Source organism: Lygodium microphyllum, chromosome 23, assembly GCF_053477565.2.
Source record: "Lygodium microphyllum isolate KBCC chromosome 23, Lygodium_microphyllum_v1.1.10, whole genome shotgun sequence".
NCBI lineage: Eukaryota > Viridiplantae > Streptophyta > Polypodiopsida > Schizaeales > Lygodiaceae > Lygodium > Lygodium microphyllum.
The window spans coordinates 62,551,926-62,570,269 of NC_141157.1; the positions used below are offsets into that span (position 1 = coordinate 62,551,926).

Sequence of the window (18,344 nt, forward strand, 5' to 3'; positions counted from 1 at the left end):
TTTTGGTGTGGGTAAATGTACTATGGGGACAAGGCCATTGTTTTACTTCCTTGTATGGTCCGCTACTGTTCATTGTGAAGCACTCCCCTTTCTTGGTTTGCAGGCGTTTAAAGGGTTGTGTTTCCTGCAAAGATATAAGTTCTAACTGCAGGTTAAATTCCCTGTGTATGAATCCTTGTTGCAATTTGTGGCCTATGGTGTTGTGCATTAGTTTGCGCATAAGTACTGCTGCTGAAAACTGAACAAAACATTTGCTGGTCATGGCTGATCTACTGCTGCACTTTCCTGGCTTGAACTGAGGTAGCTGAAGTTGTCATATCTTATGATTTTCCTGATGATTTTCAACTTCTGGTTTTGTCCTTTATTATGGTGCAGTGCAAGTTTGTGTCCTTCTCTTTAGTCCTCTTTTCCTATCAATCCATTGTGCTATGCATATCTTTGGCTGTTTTGTCCATTACAATCTGAATCAAGAGAGTTTTTTGTTTTTGGTGTTGTTTAAGGTTTGGATGTGGTCTGCTGGTTTTGGAGGTGCTGTTTGTTGTATGATGCACAGATGTTGCACATGGATTTACTTGAAGTTTTGTTTGGCTGGTTTCAGCCTTCATTAGGTTATGGTGCAACTTTGTGTCCTTCTATTTAGCCCTCTTTCCCTAGCTATTGATTGTGCTTATTTTCTCCTAGTTTCTGCTGTGTATATGTTTTAGCTGTTTTATCCTGGCAGACCTGGAAGGACAGTAATTTTTGTTGTTGGGGCTCTTATAACCTTATGTAGTGGTATGCTGGTTTTGGAATCATGTTATTTGTATGATGTGCTGGTGCTGGACATGCAGTTACTGGAATGGAGTTTTGATTGGCGTTACATGGTTAGAGGCCTAGTCCTTGATAAGAGAAGGGGTAACATTTTGAAGGTTTGAGCTCTTGACTAAATTGTCATTTTAATGTTAATTTTCTATTTTTGAGGATGTATATGTAAAGGCTTGTATTATTCTCTCTTCCTTTCAGATGCATCAGTGCCTAAATTTATGTTACATAAACTCTTGCTTCTGATTCTTTTATTACTCAAGTTGGATGAAGTCTTATAGCTGAAGGAAAACATATAAGGTGAATAATTTATTATGGGAAGAGGTTGCAGCTACATCACTAACCTCAACAATCGTTGGAAAAAGAATGTGCATGCTGAATTGATGGATTGAGAACAGGATGAGCCTGCTTGATTGGAGAATAGAAAAGATTTTGTAAAATCTATGATTCAGGAAGAATGCAGGAGTAGAGAAGATTGTGTTACATGGCAAATTGCATTGAATGATTTTTAGGAAGAAGAAGAGAAATTTTCAGGAAACCAGGACCAGAGATTTAGGGAGGAGTTTCAGATTAGATTTGCAGCTGCTATCATCAAAGCTTGAAGTCCTGCTTTGTTTGGCCTTAATCAGCTACCACTGGTCATAGTTGGAGAGAAGATGAAGCGACCTCTTCTTTTCCACCATCACTCGAGATCAGAGTGTGGCCAAACCCTAGATAGAGGGTTCGCATCTTTCTAGAGGGGAGACTCTCCAGGTAGGTCCCCCTCTTAGTGGGTGAGTGGTGTGCTTTTCAAGAGTTACCATAAGAGATCCATAGGTAGAGAGTGCAAGGCCTTAGAGGTACTGAAACTATGGTAGAGATGTTAGGTATTGTAATATAGGGAGGCCCTCAAGATGATCTTTAATAGCAACAGCTAAGGCTATGGTAGCAACTAGATGGGTAGTAGCTTGGGTCACAGCTAGTGCCCTAGAGGCTAGCATGTGGATACGAGGATTTTCAGTGCAGCCACTCATTTCTCATTTGTAGCCAATACTTGAGCAAGGTTTTCATTCTAGGCTACTCATCGCAAACACAATGAGCTCAGGGCTAGTGCCACAGATTGGTGCTGATTGATAGCACCATTGCTTGGTTCATTTACATTGCGACATGTAGCCATACTATTGACCTTCAGAATGTCTCTCATTTAGACTCTCTACCATCTAGATAGAGATTGTTCATACTCTCTATGGGAGATGGGAGAAGTTATAGGGTTGACTCTCATTAGATGATGATGATTGGAAGATATGCTAGGGTTTGCACAAAGAAAACATAGAATGTACAAACACTTTTGAAACACAATAACTTAGACAATAATGCAATAATAACAAACCCTAAATGCAAAACACAAAAACAAAAACACAAAAACACCAACACAAAATAGAGAAGAAAGAGAACTCTAAAGTGAATGAATCAAGGGCAGAGGTGTTCAACAACCGGTGGCTCTTGTGAGAGTGGGGTGAGGGAGGTATCTATGTGTGTCATCCATTGGAGACAGATCCAATGAGCAATAACCACCACTTGGAGTAGAGGCAGATAAAGAAAAGTGCTGAAAATACAAAAACGACATGCTCTTGACGCAAAGGCAAATCAGGATGATGTTGGAAATGGAAGGGTAGTAGGCTAGAAACTAGAACACAATAGTCTCTAGGGTTGGAACTGATAAACACATCAATGTAATGACTTGAAGATGATGGGAGCTCATCACTAGTAGCAATGGGAGGCTGGGTAATAGTTGTAGACCATGTAACAATAGTTATTGGGGGTTGGATAGCTAGTGGAAGAGGGCTGATGGTCGACACTTGCAAGACAAGGATGGATAGAATGCTGGGCAGCTTGTCTATTTATAGATGTAGAAGGATCCTCCAAATTAGGGTTTTGTTTATGGGACACAAAAACTCTCTATGATCGCACACCATTCAATGAACCTTTTTGGTAATTTACATGTTTTGAAAGAGAGCTAACCAGTTTGGAATGCATTTTTAGCTCAACAACCCCTCTCAAGCCCAAAATTGGAACCAAGAAGGGACTTGAAGAAAAGCTCAATCCCATTTTTTACCCCAAGGTGTCCCACCTCAAAGTAGCTAGGCATTGGACAAAGGGTGCATGTCAGGTTCCTAGTGGCCTACCAAGACTACAAAGGTGATGGTTATCTTACCAAGGGAGCCCAAGTGATCACCCCAGAGAAGCCAAGGTATCGGATACTCGCTTCCATATTCTTCTCTCCTTTCTCCATCCTTTCCACTACTGTTCACACCTTGCGAGGAGGATATTATGGTTCGTGACTTTTGCATCCATCTCCACAGCTGTGTTTAATTGCTGCTGCTTTATTGCGGCATTTTACTATTGCCATTTTATTGCTGTGTTTGGTTGCTCCATCATCAAGTATCCGTCATGCCAGGCTGCATTTTGCTGTTTGGGCACTTCCTGACATTAGCTCCACGTGTGGTAGACACTTACTATTTTGTCTAGGCTGCATTTTGTAGTTTCTGGTCCATATGGGGTTAGATTCGTTCATTTGGTAGGCTGCCGTGTGATTCCTCATCGTCTTGAGTTCTCATTTGTAGCTGATGATCTTCTTCCTTGAATCCCATGGCACTAGAGAATTTCATTCTGCTCCCTTGATACCTGTTCTTCATCTTCAGCATTACCTTCTATACCCTATTGCATGGAGTACTGTGTTTTGCTCTCTCTACAGTGCAATTTTTTTTCAGGTATTGCTGCTTGATCAGATAGGATAGTGGAGTCATCTTCGGAGCTTTGACTCCGCTGTACAAGTTTGATTCATTTAGTATGATTCAATGATTCATCATTTATCTTCTTCTTCTATGTTTTCTTTGAGTTTCTTCTTCTCTCGGTGTTTGTTGTACACTGTGTGTTCTCTCCGCAAAACCTATACTCTCTTTGATATGGTATGAGTGCATATTGTTCCGTTACACTATTTTGACATGATATCATAGCATACTTGTAATTTTGATATGATATTAGAGCAAAGGTGCTCAGAGAGCTAAAGATACTCTTCATTGGAGAAGACAAAGACAGGATGCAAGACTCCGCATCACCTTCACCTTTTTTCCCTATATTGTGATGCATCGTTGGGAGATACCCTTATCTTTTTCACTCTCGCACCCTCCCTTTTGAGGTTTGACACATTAGTGCTATGGCCTCTATACAGGTAGAAGAATCAAATATTGGTTGCATCTCCTACGGCAAGAACAAGCATACCATTGAAGATTGTCGATATCGATCTTTGCTTTCTACCCCAATGGAGTATATGTTCCTTCCCCTCGTCACTTGTTGTGCCACCTCACCTTTCTAGGCTGTAGAGATTATTTAGCATTGGCTCTTAGGTTTTTATGCTCAAGGCAGTTAGATGCATTTCCGGCCATCAGTTCTAGTGTTCACTCCATCAAGAGACAGTGGTTGTTGGATACTATCTCGTTAGTTTGCTTCTTTCGAGAGATAGTGGCTGTTCGACTCATTGCTCTCCTTTAGCTGTGTAGTTGTCTCCCTTGAGAGAGAGCAATTGTTGCCCACCTTTGGCTCCTCAGGAGCTATTTATTCCCTCACCTCCCTTGTCTTGCTCCATGGACACCAACTCTGATGCAGGCATTGAAGAGATTTTGTGTGATACGCCTCCCACCCCTCCCTCTTCTACGCAGGTTTGATAGGCCATCTTTGGGAGCTATCTAGCTTTTGTACCATTGGAGCCCCTAGATACCTTCTTCAACATCGCCATTGGTCTTTCCTTGGTCTTTAGATGTTTCAGAGGCTGTGACCCATGAGTTTCTTGATTTCCTCTCTCTCTTAGAGGGGGGCTTCATCGGGGGATTCGGAGGGGGTTAATCTTTCTTCTTTAGAGGGGGGGTTCCTTTTTCATTCTACAGTATGAAAGTTTTAAATATGTATACTATGCAACTCCTGTGACGTAGAAAACATTATTCATTATTCTATACAATGCAAATGAACATTCAAGATAGCATCAATATTTGCATTTTGTGATGAATGCTCTAAATTCAAAAACACAATACCAATTGTAAGAGAAAGCACAAACTGATAACACAGAACACAGTTAGGGTTAGGGTAAATTGAGAGATAGTGAACACAAATAATAATGAAGTGAATGATTGTTGAATATACAATGCTCATGTAGCAAAAACACTATGTAGAGAATGAATATTGTACCACAAACTCCTTTATCTGGAGGATTTGGTCAAGGGTAATGAGCTGGAGAGTATGTCGTACTCTGAACGGATCCCGGAATGTAGCAGGCAGCCTCTAGATGTTGAATATCAGCAAATGTAGCAGTGTGAGTGTTGGATCTGATGTAGATAACAGAGAAGAGTGAATATGCAGTAAACACAGAGAGAGAGAGAGAGAGAGAGCGCACAATGCAGTCTGTTAGGGCTGGGAGACAGCTGCATGAGAGAGAAAACTGTGCAAGTGGCAGCTGCAATAGCAAAACACAGGCTGGTTGTTGATGTGGCAGGGTGGCAATAGCAGGGAAACTCAGCAACAACAATCACCAGTCTGAAATAAACTCCAAATAGTGGGTGGAAGGCTAGAAACAGGTGCCAAACTGTTGGAGACAACAATGGCCAGCTTGGACCGTAACACCCTCCGTGTTCGGGGTGTGGGCAAAAAGTTGAAAGACTTGAAATTTGCAAAAACGAGATTGGAAGAGTGGAGGGGAGATTGCCTATTTATAGAAAGTTTGGGAGCCCCCACTTAACCCTTTTGAACCATGCCCCATTCTAGGGTTTTAAGTAAAATAAGCCTAAAATAGGCACAAGATAAGCTGTTTTGGGGCTGTTTAAGTGGCTAAAGACATTTCTTAGCTCAATACCCCCTCTCAGGACCAAAACTGGGCTAGACAAGTGGACCAGCCTAAATTTTTGTTTACCTCAAGGCTTCCCACCCCAAAGCAGCTAGGGCATTGGAAAAAGGGTGCTTGTCAGTTGCCTAGTGGCCTACCAAGGCTATAGAGGTGATGATTATTGAATTGGGATGGCGGGCTTTTGAAATCCCCTGCAATTCCTTGAATCGCAATTGCTAATTTCAGTGTACTAAGCCCTCAATCTTTTGGCACGGGTTCCAAGGTGGTTGCTAAACCTTAAGTATTGCTATAAATTAGGGTTTACAAGAGTAAATACTTTTGCTGTCCACCAAATTTGGCTGATTTCCGCTATAAATGACTGAGATTTGTAGAGATATCTTGGGGAAAGGTTGAAGAATGAGAGAGAATGCTGCAAAGAGAGTGAATTTGGAATTTCGTTGCCAGAAATTGATCAAATCAGTTGCTTCCCTGTTCCAAAGTGCATTTCCTGTTGTGTTCATGTTGTGAGCTTGTTCCAAGATTAGACATTGCATTTCCCGTATTTTTCTATTGAGGGACATCGTCACTACTTGGTTCTATCTCAGTGTAAGGAGACATTCTTGAATTAATGCTCAGTTGAAGATGATTTTAGAACTATAGCAATGCTTCTAACTCCCACTTAGGTGGCACAGGTCCACCAAATAAATGGAATTGATGGTATCTTGGCAATGGATCCATGAAACTAGTCTCCTTTCAAGGGAAAGGATGTAACGACCTGCCTTACACTAAATACAACAAGAATAAAATTCACATAAATTGAAAATGTTGCATTTTCACTGAATCTTGGACAATGGAGAGCTTGTTGGCCCCAAAGTTGGCGCCCCTTGCGGTATTTCTTTATCTTATTTTGCAATTTGGATGGAGTATACTGAGATTCCTTCAATCCATTTCGTTCTCCAAATGTCCCTTACTGTCTTGATGACCAGCAAGTCTTTAAACCTATTTGCCCCTTGGTTTTCTCGAGATTTGGCCTTCAATTGACTCTTGGTTGGTCAAATCTAGACCCTAATCCAATTGAGATGACTAGCTTTTGAATCCCTTTCAATTCCTTGAATCCTAGCTGCTGATTTCAATGTACTAAGCCCTCACTCTTTTGGCATAGGCTCGAAGGTGGTTGCTAAACCGTAACTACTGCTATAAATCAGTGTTTACAGCGGTAAACACTCCTGTTGTCCACCAATTTTGGCTGATTTTTGCTACGAATGATTGAAATTATCTAAGATATCTTGGGGAAAGGTTGTAGAATGAGAGAGAATGTTGTAGAGAGAGTAAATTGGGAATTTCATTGCTAGAAATTGATCAAATAAGTTGTCCTATTCCAATGTGTATTTCATGCTGTTCCTTGCTGCTGCATGGAAGCCCTAAATGGCTTGTCGCCAACCCAAACTGTTGCTGCCTACTGCTTTGGCAGCCTTTTTGGGCTGTTGTTTGCTGCCCCAGGGTCTTCCAAGGCTGTTGGCTACTGCTCTAGGGTCTTTTGATGGCTGTTCTAGCCCCCAAACTACAAGTACATCCTGTTCTCTCTCTCCCCTAGTTTCCACCAAGCTTAGAATGGTTGGAATGAGCCACCAACAGCCTTTTCACCTCTTACATGGGAAAGTTTTGCCAAGTGGCAGCTTTCCTAGTTCATTTTCAGCAATTTTCAGTCATTTAATTAATTTTCAAAGTTAATTTATTTTGAAAATTTATTAATTCTGAAAATTAAATTAGCCCATTGTCCTTGACCCTAAAAACAATTGTGCCCATCCACAATATAATTGGCTAGGCCATTTTGACCCCCAAGTGGTCTTGTGGATGAATTGACCCTTGAACTGGATTTAGTTAAAAAAATAATGCCTAGTTCCTAGTGTCAACTCTAACAGTTATGGGTTACATAAATGCATAGGCTCAGACTGACACTAGGTACCACCTAGTATTTATCAATAACCATTTTTTACAACTTATGCCTTTGGGACCAAGTGATATCTCAAGGTCCTTGGCTCCACATTATAAAATAACTAAGTTGCACGTTAAACATGCAAGTCACACTTACACATTCAATTAACACTTGATCAAACGCTAAGGAAAGCATTAAAATTTCACATACTAGTGACATCACTTGCTGTGTGGAGTGCCTATGGTCTTGTCATGTATTGTTTAGAGCATCAACAATGTTGTCAACTGTTGCTGGTTGAAGATTCTTTACTTTCAGAAACCCTAGGACAGCAGTTGCTTGCAGCGAGCAACGTCTCTGTGTGTGTGTGTGTGTGTGTGTGTGTGTGTGTGTCTTTGTCTCTCTCTAGCTAGACCTCCCAAAGGTTGCCAGCTTGCACGGCAATATCTCTCCCTATTTGCCAAGTGGTAGAACTACCCATGCATGACTTAGTCTCTAGAAATGAATTTCCAACAATAATAGATTGCGGAAAGTAAAAAATTGCTTTGCCTTGCCCATAAATTGGCAATTGCCCATTAGCCTTGGTATTTGAGGAATTAATGCAATATAATGCACTCGATGACTTTGGTTGCTCAATACCATTGATCAAGGTAGCCACTATCAAAGTAGCTCACCACATGAACTGAGTAATGTGTCTACAATAGTATTTAACGTATGAGCTTTCTCATTATAATTTGACATGCACAGCCATGAAAATCCCATATCTAAAAGTTTGGACTCCATTTTTTTGAAAAGGAGTTGGTGATGTGGAATAAATTCACTGATATTGCAAAAATTTAAAAACAAATCTATGAATCATGTGAATTGATCTTTTTGTTAGTTTGATTTTCTAAGCTTGTGTCACGGGGATGTGAAGTTTTAACTTCTTGCTTTTGCATAATCAAGTTATGCACATGTGAGGTGCACATGAAAAGTGCAAGTTAAATTTGGGCATGGGATTGTTTAAACCTTATCTTGGGCACTAAGGGACATTGGCAAAAGTTGTGATGACAAGTACTAGTGAATGCTTGGTGAAAAGTCCTAGTTGTAGACATTAAATGTGCCTTTAGAAATAAGATTAATGTGTCCAAGGGGTTAGAAAAACAACCAAAAAAGGCTTTTTTTGTATAAATTATTAGTGTCTACATGCTGCTCAAGACAAGCAAGGCAGCTCCCTAGACAGTCTAGTGTCTTGTGTGTCTAAAATGGGCACGGGCATTGTTGACTGCACATCCATCCACACTTACTCTCTCATTTATTCTTCATTGTTCCCCATTCATGCAATCCATCACACTTTCAGCCGAAGCCCTCTACCACTACTGTCCACATCCCTATCCAAGTGAATTTCTCAATTCATGGTGTTGTCCAGCTGATCATGACACCATACTGGCAAGCAATTTCATTTCGGAGGTCTTCTTCACATTGCCATCAATTGGAAACACTCCAGATTGCTGCGTTTTGAGTCCACACGGTTTGGGGACCTGTTCTTCATCATTTCTACCTAGACTGGTACAACACATCATCTTAATAAATATTGCGCATTTCCAACTCCTGCTGCATCCAAGCGATAGTTTCCAGCCTTTTGTCACTTTATGGAGGCCATGTTTGCAGCAAAGTCATGTTGTCTACAACAGGTTACACCTGCTTTATCAGCCCTACATCAATCACACCCGTTTATGTGTTTTCTTCACTCTTGAACACTTGCATGTCTGCAGCCACTTACACGTAGAGAGCTTGACTGACATTCTTGTGCTTTCTTCTCTAGTTGGCTGCTCAGCAATCCTGTTGATAGCAACCTAGAGAGATTTCAACTTATTTGACTTCCTAGCTTGCCTACCTATATACTTCTTAGCTTGAATTTGATTGTACAAAGTCTCTTCAATATCTCCATTGGGCTGCAAGTCCTTAAAAGTTTTCGAAATTCTGCAAGACTACTTAAAATAGCATGATGTGAAGAATAATATAATGGCATGGGTGTAGGGGTTTGGAGTGTGGGCTGGTTAGCAGCAAGGGTTGTGTATGTGCCATAGGAGGATGTAGGAGAACTGTTTAAAAATGTTGTGCACACAAAGAGAAACACAAAATCTGTGAGATAGTGGAACAGACCTCGTAGAATGCTTAGATGAAGAATGCATGAATAGGATACAATAGGGGCCTCAAACATCCATGTCTTGAGAATTGGGGATGAGGTGAACTGAGAGTGGTGTTGGATAGGCCAAGAACAGCTCTAAGAGTGTGCCATGCTTTAGATAGATCCTGAAATGCAGCAGCAACAGTCCATTGGTTGTAGATGAGCAAAAGCAATAGGACCTCTGTAGACTGAAAACACATATGTATGCAAGCTGGAAATGGCAGTAATCAGCTGGGCGAACTCTCTTAAAAAATAATGCTTTTTATTTATGGGAATTTGTATTTAATTGTATTTGGAGGTTTTTTAAAGGAGAATAAAATAAAAATTAATGCATAGTAATTTTTATTAGTGCATGCTTAATTTTAGTGGCTCAACAGGAGCGGGTGTAGATAAGCCTGGTGGTAGGTAAGGCATGGGGTAGAATTTGTTGTGGGATGGGGAAAATAGGCATGGGTATGGGAAGTTGGATAATTATGGTGAGCATGGCAAGTTGTGTTAGCAATCATGTTTGTCATGCATTGTCATCTCCTGCGTGTGAGCCTAAGTCTGAGTCAATGGGGACATTAGGAGCTCTAACATGTTTGTCATGTGATTTGACGGAGGACGCAGCTCATTCTAGAGTTTGGATTTCTTATTTCAGTCAAGTTTTGTGTGTATTTCTTGCATTTCGAGTCACTTTCCAGCCCTTGCCAAGGCTTGCCTTTGAACTGCTTAGAATACCGCGTCATTATTTTCCAAAATTTTTTGTGTAGTCGGACTGCATTTATTGTAGTGCTAATATAATTTTCAGCAGCTTGACCAGATTTAGAGGCCATTTTGGCAGGTTGGCCAGATTCAGAGGCATTCAGCTATTTATAGCTGATTCTCCTCACTTGGCACATTCATCTTCTTCAGTCCCTTGGGATGTGCTTTGTTGGTTGCTGCAGTCTTCTCAAACTCCGGCATGGACAGCAAGCTGCATATTCCATGCCTCTGTTGCAGTCTCCATCACCATTGGTGTTGCTGTTCATCATTTCAGCCTGATCTAGTGCCCTCCTTGACGCCTTGGGCTGTGTGCAGGGAATAATCAATCCCTCCTTTGTATTTAGGATTCTTTTCAGTTAGCGCAGATTTCTTTCTTCATCTTTTGCTCTCTCTCTCTCTCTCTCTCTCTCTCTCTCTCTCACCATGTTCGTGGTTCCCTTCCATTGGGCACTCACATGGTGTCATTGCTGAAAGGAGTACACAGTGTTACCCCTTTGAGAGGAGACCCCTTGGGCTGAAAACACAGATTTTCAGCCATTTGCCCCTTGTTGGAAACACAGATATTTTGCATTCTATTGATCCATACGACCTAGGTGAGCCATCTCTAGTCCTATCGCAGAGGTGTAGCTGATTTGCACCGTTTGGGACCATCTACAGCAAAACACAGATTTTTGTGGGTGCTTGTAGGTATTGAAGATGTCTTATCACTAGCTCAATGGCTTTGATGACTCTCACAACAAGATCTGTCATCACTCTTGTGAGAGGCGGTGTGATTATCCCAATGATCAGAGGTCCTAGCCTTGTTCTGTACAGGAACCCTCTCTTGATAGGTCACACGGATCGGAGCAGCCCTCTCCTCCCCCCTTTCTCCATGTCTCCCATAGGGCCCATCCTTCTAGCCCTAGGATGCCTATGACGGCACTGTTTGTATAGGTGCTTTTTCTTCCTTCTCTTCCCAAAGAAGACCGTTTGGATAGATCAAATTATTTGCTTTGGTCCTGTAGGGTAGAATGCATTCTTAACACCTTCGATCTTTGGGAGTTTGTCACCCACCCTACTCCCCATCTTGTGGAGGATCCTAGAGTGGGATTAGCGATGGACTGTACGGCCTTATGGAATTGGCTCAATTTAAGAGCTCAATCTTTCCTCTTTATGAGCTTATAGGATTCTGTCCTAGTGTATATAGGTAGGTTGTGGTAGGTAGCGGAAGTGTGGACAAAGCTTGCTTCTTTGTAACATTAGGAGACACCGGATTACTCTTGAGAAGAAATTACGGATGCTCACTATTAATGACTCTCCTTCCCTAGAGGATCACATCAACAAATTGGAGGGCATGAGAAATGAGCTTTCTTCCCTCAACAAGATCATCTATTTGGAGGATATGGCTATGATTCTTTTGACTTAGCTACCCTCTCCAAAATACGATGTCTTCTATACCATCCTTCTTACATGGAGGACCCATGAGACTTCTCTAGGAGAAGCTTGCCCTGGTCATCTTGAAGCATGATGAGCTTTTGAAAGAGGTAGCTAGTGGATGTGGTTCCATGAAAGCTTTTACTACAGGTATGGGTTTCTTGGGTGCTTCAAGTTGAGGCTTTGGCTCTATCTTAGGTGGACCTTCTTGTCTCGAAGGTGTAGAAGATGACTTCTTCTTCTTGCACTTGTTGTCCTTCTTCGGAGCATTAAAAAATTGAACAAACTAAGGATTCTTTGCCAACTCAGCAAAGAGATTTGCGGCTGTTCTCATTTGATCCTTGAAGTGGTAATTGAATTCCTATTCCTCTTGTTGATCATTAGCCTCATTTTGCCTTGAAGGCCCTGCATCGTGCCTAACAACAACATTTTCAGATTTTGTCCATCATATGGGCCTTATCCAAGATCAGACATTGCATTTCCTTCTTTCCTATGTGAATGTCCATACTGAGAGGTATCATCATTACTTGATTCTATCTCACTGCATGAAGAGATCTTGCTATAACTACTTAGCTGAGCACAAAAATCGGCACTAGCACAAAGCTTTGGCCTGCAATCAGGTGCTTCAAGCCCACCCAATCAAAGGATCGAGTGGTATCCCGGCAATGGAACCATGAGACCAGCCTTCCCTCTCAGAGAGGTGGTAAATTGATCAAGCGCTTAATTACAGCAATAAATAAAGAGCATAAATTGAAATGCACACTTTATCTTAATAATCTTGGACAATAGATACCTTGTTGACCCCAAAACGAGTGCTCCTTTCGGTATTTCTTTAACTTGAATAGCCAATGGATCTCACTATAAGCAGAGATTTCACAATCTCATTTGTTGGTTTAAAAACCCCTTGTTATACAAATAATTAGCAAGCAATTGGGGCCAATTGCCCCTTGATTTTCACCTAGGACTTACTCTAACGAAACCCCAACTGGCCAAATGTTGCCCCAATTCATGGATGAGCCAGCATCTCAAATCCTTGATAATTCCTTGAATTTTAGGTGCTGATTTCAGTGTATGATGCCCTTGATTGATGGCAAGGGTCCCAAGATGGCTGTTAAACCCTAATTTCTGCAGAAATGTAGTATTTACAGCAGAATTCTCCTTGTTGTCCACCAAATTTGGTTGAGATCTGCTCCAAATGGCTGAGAGATGCTGATATCTTCAAAGAATAGGCTAGAAAAGATGAGAGAATGATGTGAGTAGAGGGAAATATGAGATTCTTCAGGAGGAAATGTCCAAAATTGATTGTCGGTTTGTCAGATCTGCAATTAATGCAATTGCTTGCTGTCCTGAAGCCTCATAAATGCTATCACCTAATTATCAATACTGTCGCTAGCCCCTCGAGAGAGTCCCTCTGTTGTCCCTTGCCTCTTGGAGCCCTCTATTTGTTGTCACTTGCAGTAATGTTGATTTGTGTAGAGAATTGAGCCAACAGTGTCTCCCCCTTCCTCTCTCTGTGTGTCAGCTTGCTGACATTGAATGGTTCTCCACCAACCCCAAAACGTTTTTCTTAGTTGCCTAGGTATTTTGCCAACAAGTGGCAGCCTTCTAATTCCATTTTCCAGCAATTTTCAGTCATTAAATAAAATTTGAAAATTATTTTTAGCCCTTTTGACCCTGCCCAAAATCAAATGTGCCCATTCATATTTAAATTGACTAGGTCATTTGCAACTTGGAGTGGTTCCCAACCTCAATTGATCCTTAGAGTGGCATTAATTAATTAATTGATTGATTAATTCATGCCAGTGCCTAGTGTCACAACTGATACTTAACGGTCAAATGACTGTCCTAGGGTCAAAATTGACACCAATTGACAATCAAAGCCCAGTTGGCGTAACTTGTCACAACTTTTGCCTTTGATATTCATTGACTCCTTGGGGTCTTTGGCCATCAACCATGAAATAACTGCCATGTGCATCACATTTGTCTATTGATTATTAAATTAATCAAATGTTACTAGCAAGATTAAAGCATCTAAAAATTTCACGTCTTTGTGGTAGTCATCTCCTGCTTGTGAGCCTTAATTTGAGTCAGGCAAGGGCATTAGGAGCTTTGACATGTTTGTCATGTGCTTTGGCGAAGGAGGTAGCTCATTCTAGAGTTTGCATTTCTTCTTGCCGTCGAGTTTTGTGTGCATTTTTTCCATTTCCAGTAAATTTCCAGCCCCTACTAGTGCTTGCCTTCCTCTGCATTGTAGGATGCTACGTCATCATTTTTCAGATCTTTCTCTGGAAACAATCGGAATGCATTTATTACAGTCCTAAGATATTTTTCAGCAGGTCAGCCAGATTTAGAGGCCATTTTGGCAGGTTGGCCAGATTTGGAGGCATTCAGCTATTTATAGCTGACCCTCCTCACTTGGCTCATTCATCTTCTTCTATTTCTTGGCAGGTGCTCCGTTGGTTGCTGTAGTCTCCTCCGTCTCCCATGTGGACAGCAGGCTGGATATTCTCCGTCTCCGTCACTATCGCCGCCTCCATCATTGTCACGGTCTCCGTCATGGTTAGTGCTGCTATCATCATTTCAGCTTGATATGGTGCCCTCATTGATGCCTTGGGCTGCGTGCAGGGACTGATCAGTCCCTCCTATGTATTCAGCATTCTTTTCAGTTAGTCCAGATTTCTTTCTTCATCTTTTGTTGTATGTCTTTCTCTCCTTCTCTCCACGTCCATGGTTCTCTTCCGTTGTGCACTCTCATAGGTCGTAGGTGATTGTAAGTGAGGTTTATAATCAGTTAAAGCTTTGTGATGTGATGGTGCTTAGTTTGGAGCGGACATACTTCCATGATAATGACAAATTTCGTATGAGTATTGTGTGCTTGATGTGATGGTGAACATAGCATTTCCGGCATAGAAATAGGGAACGGCCGTTCTAGCCTGTAGGAATGACCTAACGCGTTCTAGACCCTCGGAGGGGGTGAAACAGCTAGGGAACGTTCCCTGTCGTTCCCAAGGCCATTCCCTACCGTTCCCTAGTGTTCCCAAGGCCGTTCCCTAGCGTTGACAAAAAAATTACGTTTTTTCTAGTTTTTTCTTTTTGCTTGTATCACACTCCTTCTACCACATGTTCACTCATCTCCATCGCCTAATGTGTACACACTAATCTCTTTTTTTTTTCGTAAAACACAAACACACACACACAAATCTCTCTTTGTCTCTCTCTCTCTCATTGAAGATTCAAAGTGTCAAGACAATCCACAAGCCAATGAGGAGTCCATGCAAAGTTCAAATTTGATGCATTATGAAGTCTTGCAAATCACAATCAAATTTGAGCCTATTCTCAATTCCAAGGTAATCATCCATTTAATTTCAAGGGAAATTGGGATAATTGGGGCAATTCAAAGCAATTTGGAGCTATGGGGGTAATCGAGTCAATTTTGGGACATTTGGGTCAATTTGGAGCATTGAGGGGTATCGGGGCAATTAGAGGGACATTTTTTGGGGCAACTTGGGTCATGTAGGGCATATTTGGGGCACTTAAGACGTGCCGTTCCCGTTCCCGTTCCCCATTCTAGGTAACTATGATTTTTGGTCTAAGTGCAAGGTTAGGGAGAGGGTATTGCTGATGCCTTTTTGTATTTTGGTGGAGAGCATGTTTGCTCACATTTTTTGACAAAGGTTATGGAGTCCTACTGCAAAGAGTGCTCATGGGCCAGCAAATTTTGTGATGTATGTTCATTGCCAAACAAAGAACTTGGAGTGATGTGTCTCACTCCAAGTTCATGATGGGATGTATGACATAATGCGTTCATTTGGCCTTATATGAGGGGCCAAGAGTGTTATATCCTTTGACATCCATTATGGATGTGCACCCACCACATTTGTCATTCACCACTTACCAAATTCTCAGTGGGGGTCTTGTCTAAATGTGCTTAGGGAACTTTAGGGATAGCTATTGAGTCTTGTAGTAGGAACAAGTTTAGGGCACTTTAGGTTTGGGAAAATTGGTTCACTGCACTTTGTTTTTATAGAGGAAGCATGGTGTTAGAGGGCTTCTATTTTAAGCATGCAATCACTGATGCAGATCTACTTTTGATCTTGCATGTGCATCCATGAAACATCCTTGGTGTTCTTGTTTTTCATTGCTCATCAATGCTTTGAGAGGGTGTTGGAAGTTGTCATTTATAGGTCCATGTGTATCCAAGGCCTAGCTAATAATAGGCTTCTTATTTAGTGATTACCTTGTTGGCCTACCTACACCTATAGAGGAGGGTGTGCAGCCACATTTATGGTCATATACTTGCAGACTGTTGGTGTGGAGAGAGGGAGCCTGTGCACTAGTGCTCTTCCCTTGTGCTATTGGTTCTCATTGTGGATTCCTCTCCTTATCTACTATTGTGTTTTGTTAAGTTAATGTGGATTGCTGTTTCTTTCTTCGGGTGTGTTTGCACTTTTACAGAATGTGAGCACAACTTAATGAACTGTTATCCTGGAGTGCCAAGGAAATGCCTTAATATAAGCTACACATGTGGTCGATGATGTAAGAGTAGGTAATATGTGTGCTCGTAAGTGTAGTTTTATATTGCTGCAGTTATGTTAGGCTCTTATTTGCCAATTCTTAAAGTGTGGATCTTTTGGTAGCTTCCTTTGAGGCATTTTGAAAGAACTTTTTTGTTCTTTTCTATGGGGCTTATAAAGCATCACATTATATAATTGATGTATGGTTCCCTTAAGGGGTTTTAAACGAGGAGCATTCCATCACTTTCCACTCCCTTGATCAGTTTGACTTTTGGTATATTTAGAATTTGGATGACATGGGATGATTCAGAGGCTGCTCCTTTGGTAACTGTCCACTACGGTTATAAAAGAATGAACTATCACATTCTGAAACAGATTTGTTTGATGTGTTTATATCTGAATGGGGGCTTGTGTGAACGAGATTAATGGCATTTAGGAAGAGGAATTTTTCTCCCGAAAAGGGTGTGTATAGGATGATGAAAATTGAATTGACAAAATTCTGGACTTCTCTTGGGCAAAAGGTATGGATTTGAGACAATTTTGCCAAAATCAGACAAGACATGTAATCATGAAGAAGCCCAAAATGGGAGTTACAATTGTCTTGAAGACTTGAACAATGGCCAAACTACATGTCTGCAAACAGATTGAAGTCATAGTTGCCAATGAAGCTGACAAGCTTTACAAATACAAAATCTATTTGGATGAATTTGTTTTCTTTCTGGCTTCCTTTTTTTGTCCCAAGGCCTGTGAAATGCATAGTGTATGATGTGAAAAGAAAATAAGGTTTTGGATTGATGAAATCTCTTTTAGCACCCTTTCTTTTTCCTTTCTGGGGGAGGGTTGTCTTTTTGAAAACAAGTGTTCATTTTTCTGTCACACACACCACTGTTTTGCAGCTTCTGTTTGAGGATAGACTTGTCACATAGTTCTTACAACTTTTTAAACAACATAAATGTTGATGTGCAGATGGATCGTCACAAGTATGTAAAAGTTGCATACCATGGCTTTCGTGAGATGTCTCGTGATGATCGGGTGGCAACCTATTGCAATACTTTATCACGAGAATCATTTGACGAACCTGATTTTGCTCTTATTGACACACTATTTTCTCTAGCTGAAGCCTATCTTTTCGCTCAGCTTGTTGAATTCAAGGACAGCTCTCCACACAGATTTCCTCCAGGCTCAGAGTGAGTTTTTATTTCCGAAATTTTACTTTCTGAAGTATAAAATCAACTTCTTGAATGCTATATTAAAGTTAGTAAACTTAACTTTATTTCCAGTTCTTTACTTTCTGAAGTATAGAAACACTTTCTTGAATGCTATGTTGAAAAGCACAGTATACATAATTTAGGCCAGATTAGTGCTTGTATTAACGTGTACATAGCATGGTCTACTAGACACAACATGTCCGTTCAAGCCAGATTTGCTCCAATATGTCTGTTCAATTCCATTATATTTTAAGGAGAGGTTTTAGCCAACTGCTTTTTCATAGTAGAGTCATGCACAAGAACCACAGCACCAGCCTTATTTAGGCCAGATTGGTTGTATGTAGTGTAGTCTACTAAGGACATTTCTGGAAAGATTCCACTTTCTTTCAAGAGATGATTTTTAGCCAACCTCAGGCTTTTTCATAGTGGAGATGTGCAGAAGAGCCACATTAAAGTTGCTGCAAACCTTGAATAGAGCGGTAGGAAGTAGTAGGCCGGAGAGCTAGCCCCTGATTCACTGGTGGTTGACACAAATACGAGAGAATGCAGAGTCGGCTAAGAGCCCTACATAAAATAGTATCTAATGTTCTACAACGTGAATAATTGGAGATAGCTGAGTAGACAGAGAGACCAACTTGCAAAACCATAGTTGTCAGGTACGGTATGATAAAATACGGTACTAATTGGCACCTTACGATTTTATAAGGTA

General features: G+C 41.1%; 1 protein-coding gene across 3 annotated transcripts in view; it reads left to right on the top strand.

The window, feature by feature from the left end:
• LOC148016250 (uncharacterized) overlaps nt 1-18,344 on the top strand; it is a 162,359-nt gene that overhangs the window by 61,778 nt on the left and 82,237 nt on the right. For all 3 annotated transcript variants that reach the window (XR_015688192.1, XM_087664865.1, XM_087664866.1), the window contains exons 4-5: nt 831-908; nt 17,394-17,614. Coding sequence is in view for 2 of the 3 variants with exons in the window: in XM_087664865.1 (XP_087520991.1) it covers nt 831-908; nt 17,394-17,614 (299 nt within the window). In the remaining variant the exon portion in view is untranslated. The remainder of the gene's footprint in view (nt 1-830; nt 909-17,393; nt 17,615-18,344) is intronic.